This window comes from Miniopterus schreibersii (genome assembly GCF_964146895.1).
Source record: "Miniopterus schreibersii genome assembly, chromosome: 19".
NCBI lineage: Eukaryota > Metazoa > Chordata > Mammalia > Chiroptera > Miniopteridae > Miniopterus > Miniopterus schreibersii.
In genome coordinates, this window is record NC_138119.1 from 13,558,846 (window position 1) to 13,570,302 (window position 11,457).

Below are 11,457 nucleotides of genomic sequence, written 5' to 3' on the forward strand. Positions count from 1 at the left end.
ATCGACTGGAGTGTCGCTGCTGCCATCGTGAGTAAGTGGGGCTGGGAGAACTTGAACCATCCTCCGACCAGCACCTCGTGCCTTCACCTAACACCCCCCCATCCTTCACCTAACCCTCATCCAGCACCTACCTCATCGTGCCTCAAACTCAGCCAAACTTACTCTAGATCTCTAACTTCCATCCTGCCAGCCCTCTCCCTTGCCCTTTTCAGGTTCCTTTTTGCTCCCACACTACCCGGGAAAGGTCCCTAAAATAAGCAACTGCACTGGCTTAGAAAACAACTGGAACTTTATGGCAATATGCTATTATCTTTCCTGGGGTTAGCGCCTGAGAAATGCCCCTTGAAAACTTCCCATCTCAACAGTCACCCACCCACCCCCACGCCCCCGGGGCTGAACTGGTTGGTCCCGGAGGAGGGTGTGTGTTTGGCTGAGGGGCTGTAGATTAGACCCCAGGGCCTCCAGGATGGACCTCAAGGCCAAAGGGTCTAAAATCAGGATTTTGATCTGGTAGCCACCTCTTCACACTCTTCCCAGGAGCAGCTGCCTCCGGAATGGCTCAAAGTCCTCGGGAACTGTGTCTGAGGAAGGAGAAACGATTAAAGTCAAAGATGTGACTTTCCCACGAGGGCATGAGAGGTCAGGCTGACCTGGGTATAGAGCCTCACCATTGCACCGGTACTGGAGATTGGACCAAATGATGTTTTCTTGGGAGAAGCAGAATACACCAAGACGCCCCCCTCGCATGGATGTGTCAATGATCACCCCAGAATCCGCCACTAGCTGGGGACCCTCATAGAGCTTCACTCTGTCCAGGATAGGGGTTTCCATTGGTGCCAGGGTACCACTGGGCACTGTGCCACTATGCCAGGGCCCTGCTCATCCCCAACCCCCCTTAGCTCACCAGGCCCAAGAGAGCACAGAAGGAAGGAAAGGGGAGGGAAGGGGGTGCTTTTCTCAGGCCTGGGGCCCCTGGCTCTTTGTCCAGCCCCCTTTGCATCTCAAAGCACCAGCCGCATTCCAAGCAAGGATTGGGTTGCCATGGCGATGAACACAATGGGCTGGGGGGTGAAGTCACCCGCTTCCCAGGCTCTTGTCCACCCCTCCCTTATCCCCTGCCCTGGCGCCCCACAGCCCCAGGCACCTTAAAGGGGAACCAACCCAAGTGCCTGGACTCTGGGCTCTTAGCCATTTTCCCTCCCTTCCCTGTGATCCCCATCAACTAGGAAATGCAAAGTTGTGGACAAAGTGCTAAACTGAAAGGCCTCAGCTCTGCTGCAAAGAGCTGTGAAGTCGGGCTTGGTTTGCACTTCTGTAAATGATGGTTCCTTCCAGGTCAGACACCTTGAGGAGGCAGGTACAGGGCTGTACCAGTGAAGGGGCTGGATGTGATGTGCCTCTCCACAGACTGGCCTGGGCTTTGGAGGCTCCCAGAGATGCCCTTGTTGTACAGAGGGGAAAATGGAACACAGAAAAGGAAGAACTTGCCCAACATTGCCTATGTGCCCTCAGCACCAGCCCAAGCTGCCTGATGCTAGGAGGAAAGCAGGGCTGAGGCGGCGTGTCTGTGATGAGAGAGGAGATGGAGAGAAGTGGTCCCAATCTGGGTCCATGGCACCAAGGCACTGAGTACAGGGGTCACTGGTGAGTCTCAGCTAAAGGGGAAGGAAAGGCTGGGCCTGGGGTCCCTCAGGAGGGCTCAGCCCCTCCCCTCACCGAATGTAGCCAACTTGAGGCCGGTGCAGCAGCTGCCAGCGGTAGGAGGTCTTGTCACGCCAGCCCACATTTCGTGGGTCAGTCCACAGCAGTCGTACCTGATCAGGGGTGTGGCCAGTATGCCATAGGGCATTCCGGAGGTGCTCACCTGGGCCAGACACTGATGTCACTGCCTGAGGGGCATTGGCAAAGACATTGGGTCAACCATAGGACCCAAATGAGGGGAGACAATAGGCTGGTAAGTACAGGTGGGAAAGGAAGTCAAGGTGGTCAGGAGAATGTTCTGGGGCCCCAGGGAGCCAACCTCCAGACCCAACGTCTGAGTAAGAGGGTTCCCATTTAGGTAGGGGAAGAGATTTTGGGAAAGGGTCCTGAATTGGGGAATCTGGGCAGCTGTGGGACCTTGAGCTGCAGCCCAGGCTGGGCAACAGCCCGGAAAGGTGTGGCCTGCCAGTAGGTCTGCTCTGTCTGCTTCCACATGACCACGTAGAAACGGCCACTGTCCTGGTAGCTGAAGAGGAAGCCTGCGTAGTCATCATCAGTCACTGTGTTCACATGGAAGGTGCCTTCAAAGTCCACACCATTGAAAGCTGTATATCCTGGGGTGGGTAGGTATATGGGATCAAGGTCAGGGCAGCAAAGCTACTAGTGGCCCATTGTGCTGTGGGGGTAGGAAGGGATGCCTGCTGTATGTGTGGCCAGCTTGTCCCCTACCCTCTGCCCCTGTCAGATTCCTGTTTGGAAATTATTGAATTAGATATCTCTCACATACCAACTGCCAGGCCGGGGTCACTGTTCATGGTCTGAACGATTTCCATGCCCTGGTGATGGGCAATAAAGAAGAAAGACCTGATCCAGGTGCACTACCCTACTTAGGCCCTGCCTGGGAGTCTGGTCTGACAGCACCCACCCAGCCCACTGCCCTAGTACCTGGTTGAGCACGACCCAGTTTGGGTCAATTTGAGCATCCCCCTCAGGGTCCAGGACGACGGTCTGATAGGCCCGAAAATCCGTGAGGGTTACCTCTGCACTTTCAGGGCACACATCCAGGGGATCAACCACCGCATCATTGTCAAAGTCATCCTCACACACATCACCAATGCCATTGCCTGGGAAGAATGGGACTAGGCACTCAGGAAGGCCCTGGCCACTGCCACTAGCTAACACCACCACCTCTTGGGCCTTGCATTCCTGACCTCTCTCCCCACCTTCCCTTTCTAATGCCCCAGCAAGCCTGCCACTTCTCCATGAGCATAGCCCATACCAGTCTAATCCTCTGGGACCCAGCCTTACCATCTGAATCCTTCTGATTGGGATTGGGTACCAGGCGACAGTTATCAGGACCAGGAGGCACATAATCTGGGACACCATCATTGTCATCGTCCCCATCACACTCATCTCCAAGTCCGTCATTGTCTGAGTCCAGCTGGGAACTATTGGGTAGCTGTGGGCAGTTGTCCTTGGTGTCCTGATGTCCATCTCCATCACTGCCCAGAAGAGCAGGCACCAAATAAAAGTTCTGAAGGTACCACATACTTCCCTTGCCTCCTGCTTAGGAGTCTCTCTGAGATATACCCTCCATTCAACCAGGCCCCTTACAGTCAGTCAGATGAGGTGAAGGTCCACCAGTAGAAATACAGGGTAGACTATGGGAATAACTTCCTGTTCAACTGTAGTGGAGAATTAAGGCTAAACCTTAGAGGGGATTGAGAATATACCAGAGAAAAGTGAAGTATTCCCTGTAAGACCTTCTATCTCTTGGCCAAAGCCCTACCTGTCTTCATTGGTGTCACAGACATCCCCCACCAGGTCGCTGTCTGCATCTGTCTAAGAGAGAGGGAACCGTTCTCAGCATCTCCTCTTGATAATTGAAGAGGGTGACCTGACCACTTTCTGGCACGCATCAGTTCCCCCGCCCCTCCCCGCCTTCTCCATTCCCCTGTACCTGGGTAGGATTACTCATCTCAGGGCAGCTGTCACAAGCATCTCCCACCCCATCCTCATCCCTGTCTGTCTGTAGGGGGTTGGGGACTTTAGGGCAATTGTCCAGTCCATTGGGGATGCCTAGAACAGGGGGATAGGAAAAGGTTGTCACACTCTCTCCAAGGCTGGTGAAGGCCCTGAGCTTTCTCTCCCATCCAGAGGATAGCTATTCAGGAAATCCACCTGTACGTTGTCTCACCCTTTTGCCTGCTCTCTCCCTTCCTTACATTCTCATTGACACATGCCACCGGGAATCTCTCACCCAGGCTGACTTCTATAAGAGCACCCTCCCCAATTCTCAGACTTCCGAGCCTCTCTGTTTCATTCCCACTGTATCCAAAGTCTTATAGGTCTCCCACCCCCTCAGCCCAGGCCTGCACCATCCCCATCCACGTCGTTGTCACAGGCATCCCCTTCCCCATTTCCATCTGTGTCCTTCTGGTCATTATTGGGCACGTTGGGGCAGTTGTCACAGGCGTCACCAAATGAATCTGTATCTGAGTTTTGCTGGTCCTTGTTGGGGAACAGCCGGCAGTTGTCCTGGGGTGGGAGGGAAAGAGTCAGGCCTCCCTCAAACCACTGGCTGTCTAGCACCCACCTTGTCCCTTACGTTGTCTACGATCACCAATTCTGTGATGGTCCACCTGCTTGGCGCACTCCCACCCACCCAACCTCCAGGTAGTCCACCTTGTCCTACGCACCAGGCTGATTCCTCCCTAGTTTATAGTACTGGAGCCGTTACTGTAGAGCTGCCAGGGGCCAGAGGTAGGGGGAGCAGGGTTATGGGAGCAGGCAACAGAGACAGGGAGGAAAGCACAGGAGCTAGGAGCACGATGTGTGGGAGCCACCTCAACGTTCTTGATCCCGTCCCCATCAGCATCATCATCACACTGGTCCCCCACACCATCATTATCAGCATCTTCCTGCCCAGAGTTAGGTGTCAAAAGGCAGTTGTCCTGAAGGTCAGGGGAGGAGATGGATGGCTGAGTTCTGGCCTGCCCCAGCATGGGGCCCCACCCTGCTCATGCGCCCACCTGCAGCCGCACCTGCTTGCAGTGCTTGTTGTTGTCCATGCAGGGCAGCGCCTGATCCGGGTAGCCATCGATGTCTGTGTCAGGCCCACACACGTTCCCGTTCCCGGCCCAGCCCACATTACACTGGGGCAACACAAAGGGTGGGAGTTAGCAGTCGGGGCTGGCTCCCCCCACTCCACCCTTTTCCCTGCTTCAAGGTCTATTCTCATCACCCAGTTCCTGGGCCCAGGCCAATTTCCCTTTCCCATGAAGACCGTCATCCCAATCCCTAAACATGTTCACTAGCCCTTCTCCATCCCCAGATCCTCCCTTTTCCTTCCAAGCCCCAGGCCTAGCTCACCGAGCAGGACACTGCACCATTGCGTTCAAACAGGCAGTGCGCATGGACATGGCAGGGGCTGTGGGCTGGGCTGTGGCAAGTCCGAGCTGGGAGGCAACCCTGGCTTTGGTTGCCCAGGAAGCCCAGGCGACAGGGACCACACTTGAAAGAGCCCTAAGAGTAGGGAAACTGTCTCAGGAAGGTGGGCGAGCCTAGCAAGCACCCAGGACAAGTACCATCCCACCTGAGGGATATAGGATGGGCATTCAGCTATATGTCAGGTCTATCAATTATCTCTTTCAGGTTCTACTGAAAACTTTTCTAAGTAGATAGTAGTCCTATTTTTCAAGCAGGAATGTGAAGCTCAGAAAAGCTAAACAGCTTGCTACAGATCACAGCTAGTAAGGGGCAAAACCAGAATTCCAAACCAGGTCCATATGAAACACCTACTATGTGTAGTGCCCTGGGGAAAGAAGAGGGGAAGCAGGAAGTTTGAAGAGGGGGTTGCCCATTCCCACCACCCCAGACACACTCAGGGTATTCAGCTCACCACTGTGTTGGTGCAGATGGAGTTTGGGTCACAGCCACCATTGCTCCCATCACTGCATTCATCAACATCGCTGCAGACCTGAAGGGGCAGACTTTGGGTAGAACCAGACCCGTGGCAGGTCTCCTCAGATACAGGAGAGGGCACTGGTGTGGCCTTATCTGTGAACATTGACATGAAGCCCAGACCCAAAACCAATGCAAAGCCAGCAGATGAGTCAGCAGCCTCATCCTATTTATCACAAGGACCCCAAGGCCAACCCAGAAACCGCTGGCCCCTGCAAGGCCAAGCTCTCGTCCACACACTCTACCCAACCTGACCTGTTTACTGGCTCGGGCATAGTCGATGCCCACACCAGACACCCGTGTGCCTTTGTAGCCTTGAGGACAGGCCTCACAGTGGAAGCCAGGCATAGTATTGATGCAGCTTGAGCCCGGGAAACAAGGGTCAGCGTGAGCACACTGGGGACCAGATGAGAAGGAAGAAGTCAGGCCCCTGCCTATGATCCTAGGACCACTGGTCCTGGTATCCCATTTGCAGCCCTTCCCACCCAACATCCCTGTGCTCTGAGCCCCAACTCCAGCCTCCCTCTGGGTTCCCTGCTGAATAGCCATCTCAAAATGCCCCTGCCACTCCCCCAACACCTTCCCTATGTAGTGCTTCAGTCTTTGCCTCAGGCCTTTGGTCTCCCTCCCTTCTCACACTTCTTGTCTCCAACCTCTCCTAAACCCTAGGTTCCTCTGTTTCAGACCAACATTTACCCCACCTTCTTAGGCCTCTCCTAACTACCTCCCCCCAGCTTTCTGTGCCCTACCAGATCTGCCCTTCCCCACCTCATTGATGTCAGTGCAGTGAGTGCCATTTCCCTGCAGGCCAGGGGGGCAGGGTCCACAGCGGTAGCCAGGGTACTCGTACACTTCCATGCAGTCCACGCCTCGGAAGCAGGGGTTGGGGCTGCAGTGGGAACGTTGCTCATGGAAGCCTGGGGAAGGGCACAGTGAGAGCCACCAAGAGGTCACCATTCAAATCACCGGAACTGAAGGCCTAACCCATGGGGTAGGAAGCATAGTGATTCCACCTGGAGCCCTCCCCTGCTCTCCCACTCACCGCACACCTGACACTCCATGATGGTGTTTCGGATCAGGGACATTTCCTTCACCTGGTAGATATAAGGATGGGGAGGAGTCAGCTCTCAGCATTTGCCATCCCACCCGAGTCTACTCCCTTGTTGACCCACTCCAACCTGGTCTCGGATATCATCCCGCAGCTCCACCAGGATCTGGTTGAAGAGGGTGAGTTGGGTGACCAGTGCCTTGGTTTGCTCCCCTGTCAGGGCCCAGGGAGCAGAGAGGCTCAGACCTAGGACACCAGCCCTGGCCCCTCTTTGGGTAATAAGCCAGTTCCTGCCACTGCTACCCACCCACCCCCACCTTTAAACTCCACCCTATTCCTAGCTGAAGAGGACTTAGTCTCAGGCAGCTGCCAAAGCCTGGGACCCCCTCCCCACCCTCATGCCCCTTCCACCTCACCGTGGCCTACTCACCTAGGATGGAGTGGAGTGCATTGGCCACTAGAGAGAAGAAAACACAATAAAAGGGTAAAGCTGTGAAGAGGGGCCTGGCTGGTGAAGAGGAAGAAGGAAGAGACTGATGGAAACAAAGGCTGGAGCCTCGGAATAAAGATATGGGGTATTGGATGGTAGGTGGTCAGAGTGACAGGCAAGCAACACGAGCTCTTTCCACAGGGTGAGAGACCCTCTAAGGGAGTTGCCTCAGAACCCAAATCCCTCTGATTCCCAGGCATGGTAGCGGCAGAAGGGATCCGAGTGAGGAAACCCAAAGCGGGGCTACAATACATTCCATTTCCTCCCTCCCAAGCTTCTATCTACCTCAAGAGCGCTTTCTTTGAAATATGTGGAAGAAGTGGGTGTTTTATTTAGGTAAGAGCCTCTGAACATCCCTGTCAGAGACAGGCAGATGGTCAATGCTCAGAGAAACTTCTGGTATGTGACAGTCACCAATGGGAGCTAAAAAAGACTCAAGACCCTTATTTCAGTCAAAACCAAGACCAAGTAGTTAACATCCTCACTCCAGAGTTCTTCAGAGTTCTGTTCTTCTCTTGGATCGCTTTATTTTTCTGGCTACCCTGGTAGGCAGGATGACCTGAACAGGGAGATTTTTTGGCCCACACCTTTTGAGATGGCTTTATTGTTTGGAGATCAGAGTCAGAGGTGGAGATTTGGGGTAACAGGGTCAGAGCCCCAGGAATAGGTGAACCAAAGGAATGAGTGTTAGCGGGAGGTCAAAAGGATGTGAGTCACCAAAGACCACAGAATGTGATCTGGGGTCCAGGATGTCAGCTAATGGAAGTCTCTGTTACCTGCAGTGTGGATGGACTCGTCGCCCTGGAATGGACACTCACTCAGGGCTCCAACCCGGGCCATGGACCCGCCTAGAATCATTTTCATAGATTCCACGAAGCCCTGGAAGGATAGGAGCAGAATAGGGTGGGAGGACCTACCAACTCCTCACACTGGTACAAACTGTTTCCACAGAAACTCCAGTGTCCTCCCTTCCTGCTCACCTGCATCCTCAAATAAGCCTTTTGTCCAGTCCTAATCTCCAGCCCATTGACCTCCGCTGGAGGAATGGGGGCCAATGCCGGAAGACCAGCATGCTGATCACCCAGTTTACAGTCCACATAGAGCTGCAGAGCAGGGCTGGGGAGGGATGGGCCTCGAAGTCGCAGGAGAGCCGTGTGTGTGCGCCCGTCAGCCAGGCCTGCTTGCTGTAGGTTCACTGCATGGACTTTGCCATCCTCCCGCTGGTACCGCACCAGCACTGCCCAGGAGGGGAGGTCAGTATGGGCACTGTCCCCCATCCCCTGTCTCCCAGTTGAGCCTTGGATCAACTCTTCTGGATGCCACATCTCTAGGGCTACTCTTACTTAGCTATGTATCTCTCAACACCTTGCATGTAATGGGTACACAATATATGTTTTTTAAATTGGTTCAAAGACTAGGGGTTTCTTAGTCATCAGTGGCATCACATCACTCTATCCCCTGCGAGGTGGCAGCTGGCTCTATACCCACTGAACTGTCCCAAGGATGTGAAGGACCTCTCTATACCCCTGCTGGGGCACAGTGTCATACCTTCCCCCTCCCCACAGGCAACCCAAGTACAATATTCTATCCCTACAAATACCAGGCCTCACCCTATTGTTTGGGTACCTGGTCTTCTGAGGTACCTTCTAAGCACCCCATACCAGGTGGTCCTGGTGCCTGGGCACAGCCTGATAGGTCCATGGTCCCCAGTGGAACCCAAGGAAAATTAAGAGGGATGTGGGAGTGGGGATAAGGGAGAGTGCTCAAGGGGGTCACTGCTGCAGGAAAGGAGATGCCCACCAGTCACCTTTGTTTATCTTGCCCACAACAGAGGCCTCCAGCCATCGTGTGTTGTCTTGGCGAGAGTAGAGGCCAAAGAGGACACCACCCTGCTTAGGAGGCAGGCGGAAGGTGGATAAGAGGTAGATGTCCCCAGCAGTGAGCAGAGCTGTCCGGAGCTTCTCTGCCACAGCTACCATCTGCCGGGACTCGCCCACAGTCAGCAGGTCAATCACTGGCCAGGCAGGAATTATCAAGGTCAGAGAATGGTGTTAGATGCTAAGGCCTGCCCATGTCCCTGAGCCCTCAGGGGTGGGGCATCTTTCATCACTCCGTCCACCTCCCCACCAGATAGTGTTAATCCACCTCAAAATGCAACCCTTGCTGCTATCAGAGGATAGGTATTATGCCTTTCTTCCCCTCAGCACTGCCTACTGTCAGCCTCTGGGAATCCACAGGCCTGAGGCTCATTTGAAAACACAGAAACAGTGCCCCACAAACTTGAGATGTGCCCACCAGGTGGCGCAAGGGAGTCACTGCTGATTCCAGGCAGGAGTAGCACCTGGTGCCCACAGCACAAAAATTGGAAGGCAGTTTCTCTTACACTGCTGGCTTTGGCTCATTCTACACCCTAATGCCCCTCCTCCCATCCTAGGGGCTCAGCACACTCATTCTGGATGAGAACAGCTGCCCACTGAGGGCTCCAACCCTCCCACTGTCTGGCTCTCTCCCTCGGGAATGTAGGACCCAGCTCCTTTGCCTCCCTGTTCTGGCCAATCTGTGGTTTCCCTTCCAGCCAGTAAAGAATCTGTGCCTGTGTCATCTGCTTCAACTACCTCTCCCATACCCACAGGCCCATCCCACCACCAGACCTCCGGGAGAGCCCAGACCTCTCGGTCCCAACCCCCACCCTGTCCTTGGGCAACCAGCAGCCTAGGGGACGAAGAGGCTGAGGGGACTATACAGTGCACCCACCTTCACGCTGCTCTCCCAGATTTTGGGGTGCCTGGGGATGCTCAGACACTGACCCAGCCAGGCAGCCCTAGCATCTTGCTCCTGAGTCCTCTGCCCTGGCCTCATGCTGACTCTGGCCAGTTCCCACTCACCTACCACCTTCTGGTGTTCACTCCTTCCCATAGAGCCAAAATACACCGTTTCTTCACTCTGGCTCAATTTCAGGACTCTCCCCTTCTCCCCTTGCCCACATGTTCCCTGATACTAAGCTGAGGGCAAATGGGGAGGGGCAGAAAATGGAAGAGGATGGAGACAGGCTTACCCTGCAGGTCCTGACTGGCAGATGCAAAAGTGCAAAGGAGGAGAAGAGCCAGGGCCCCCCGAAGTTCCTGTGTCTCCATGCCGCTCAGCCGGCTCACTATCCCTGGCAGGCAGGCGGCTGGGAGGGGAAAAGGCTAGGCGGGGAGAGCGCGGCGGGGGGGCGGGGGGACTGGAAGGGGGAGTTGAAGGGGGGGCAGCAGGAGGGTGAAGGGGGGGCTGAAACAAAGAGCTGCCAATCACCCTGGAGGCATCCCCAGCTCCAGAAACCGGGGCACTGGGGAAGAGCCCTGGAGGCCTCCCTGCCTACTGCCTCCTCTCCTTAATGGTCCTCTCATCCTGCTTGCTGCTTCCCTCTCTCCTGGCATCTCCTCGTTGGGGGCCACTACCAAATGCTACTGTTTTCTGGAAGTCACAGTTGGGGAAGGCAGAAACCCCTGGCAGAACAGTACCCCACAGTGGGCATTATTCCACAGCTGGCATAAAAGGAAGCCAAGGGAGTGGTGGAAACGAGCTCGCTCTAGTGCCCAGGGGATGCCCACAGGGCATGAAGTGTGCTGCTCTAACACGCAAGTGCTCTTTATTAGGGTGAGGGTCCCCTGACATGTGCCTGTACCTCCATTTTCCCTCACTCCTAGGAAAACCTGGAAGCGTCCAATGGGAACTGGAGGGAAAAGTCTAAAACAGTGTTCAGTGAGGTCGGAGTGAAGAAATCAGGAAAGAGGGAAGGGCCATCAGAGAGTGTAGACCAGGAAAAGGGGGCCAGACTGGGAACACCAGGGGTCCTGGCTGGCAGGCCGCGACCCGGATGAAGCAGACGGGCGCCTCAGTTCCGTTACCAAGGCAACAGCTCAAAGACCCACCTCCCCTCCCCCCACCCAGGCCCTAGCCGGGCCTTGCTCCCGCGGCCGCCACCGCCCCTGTTTTGTTTCCTTGGCGACAGGAGGCGCGGGGCCGGCTCCAAGCATAACGCGCTGTGGAAAACATGCACCTCGGGGGATCCCCCCCGCAGCCCCGGCTCAGGGCCGAGCCTGAGGGGCCCTAGAGCAGTCCAGGCCACGTGTAGATTTGCGAGACCCCGCAGGGTCGGCTCAGGGGCGCGAGACCCCTTTCTCCCAGGCCGGCCACTCCTTGGGGGCTCTGGGATCCCCTTGGCCGAGGCGTCCCGACTCTCCGAAGAGGCGCCAGGTCGAGAGCCCTTCCC

General features: G+C 55.4%; 1 protein-coding gene across 2 annotated transcripts; it reads right to left on the reverse strand.

The window, feature by feature from the left end:
• Window positions 1-273: 273 nt before the first annotated feature.
• Window positions 274-10,371, reverse strand: THBS3 (thrombospondin 3). Of its 2 annotated transcripts, XM_081122374.1 has the most exons (23): window positions 10,258-10,371; window positions 9,010-9,216; window positions 8,183-8,439; window positions 7,979-8,081; window positions 7,143-7,169; window positions 6,843-6,925; window positions 6,707-6,758; window positions 6,433-6,581; window positions 5,920-6,060; window positions 5,603-5,680; window positions 5,074-5,226; window positions 4,746-4,856; window positions 4,548-4,655; window positions 4,080-4,239; window positions 3,662-3,780; window positions 3,491-3,543; window positions 3,010-3,203; window positions 2,647-2,825; window positions 2,489-2,537; window positions 2,119-2,315; window positions 1,717-1,889; window positions 669-808; window positions 274-581 (listed from the first exon to the last, which is right to left on the reverse strand). In XM_081122374.1, exons 1-23 carry the CDS (start codon window positions 10,334-10,336, stop codon window positions 523-525), a joined length of 2,871 nt encoding a protein of 956 aa, XP_080978500.1. In that variant the 5' UTR covers window positions 10,337-10,371; the 3' UTR covers window positions 274-522. The 2 variants fall into 2 exon arrangements, with proteins under 2 accessions (XP_080978500.1, XP_080978501.1); XM_081122375.1 differs by lacking the exon at window positions 6,843-6,925 and having other exon boundaries at window positions 6,714-6,758.
• Window positions 10,372-11,457: the final 1,086 nt, after the last annotated feature.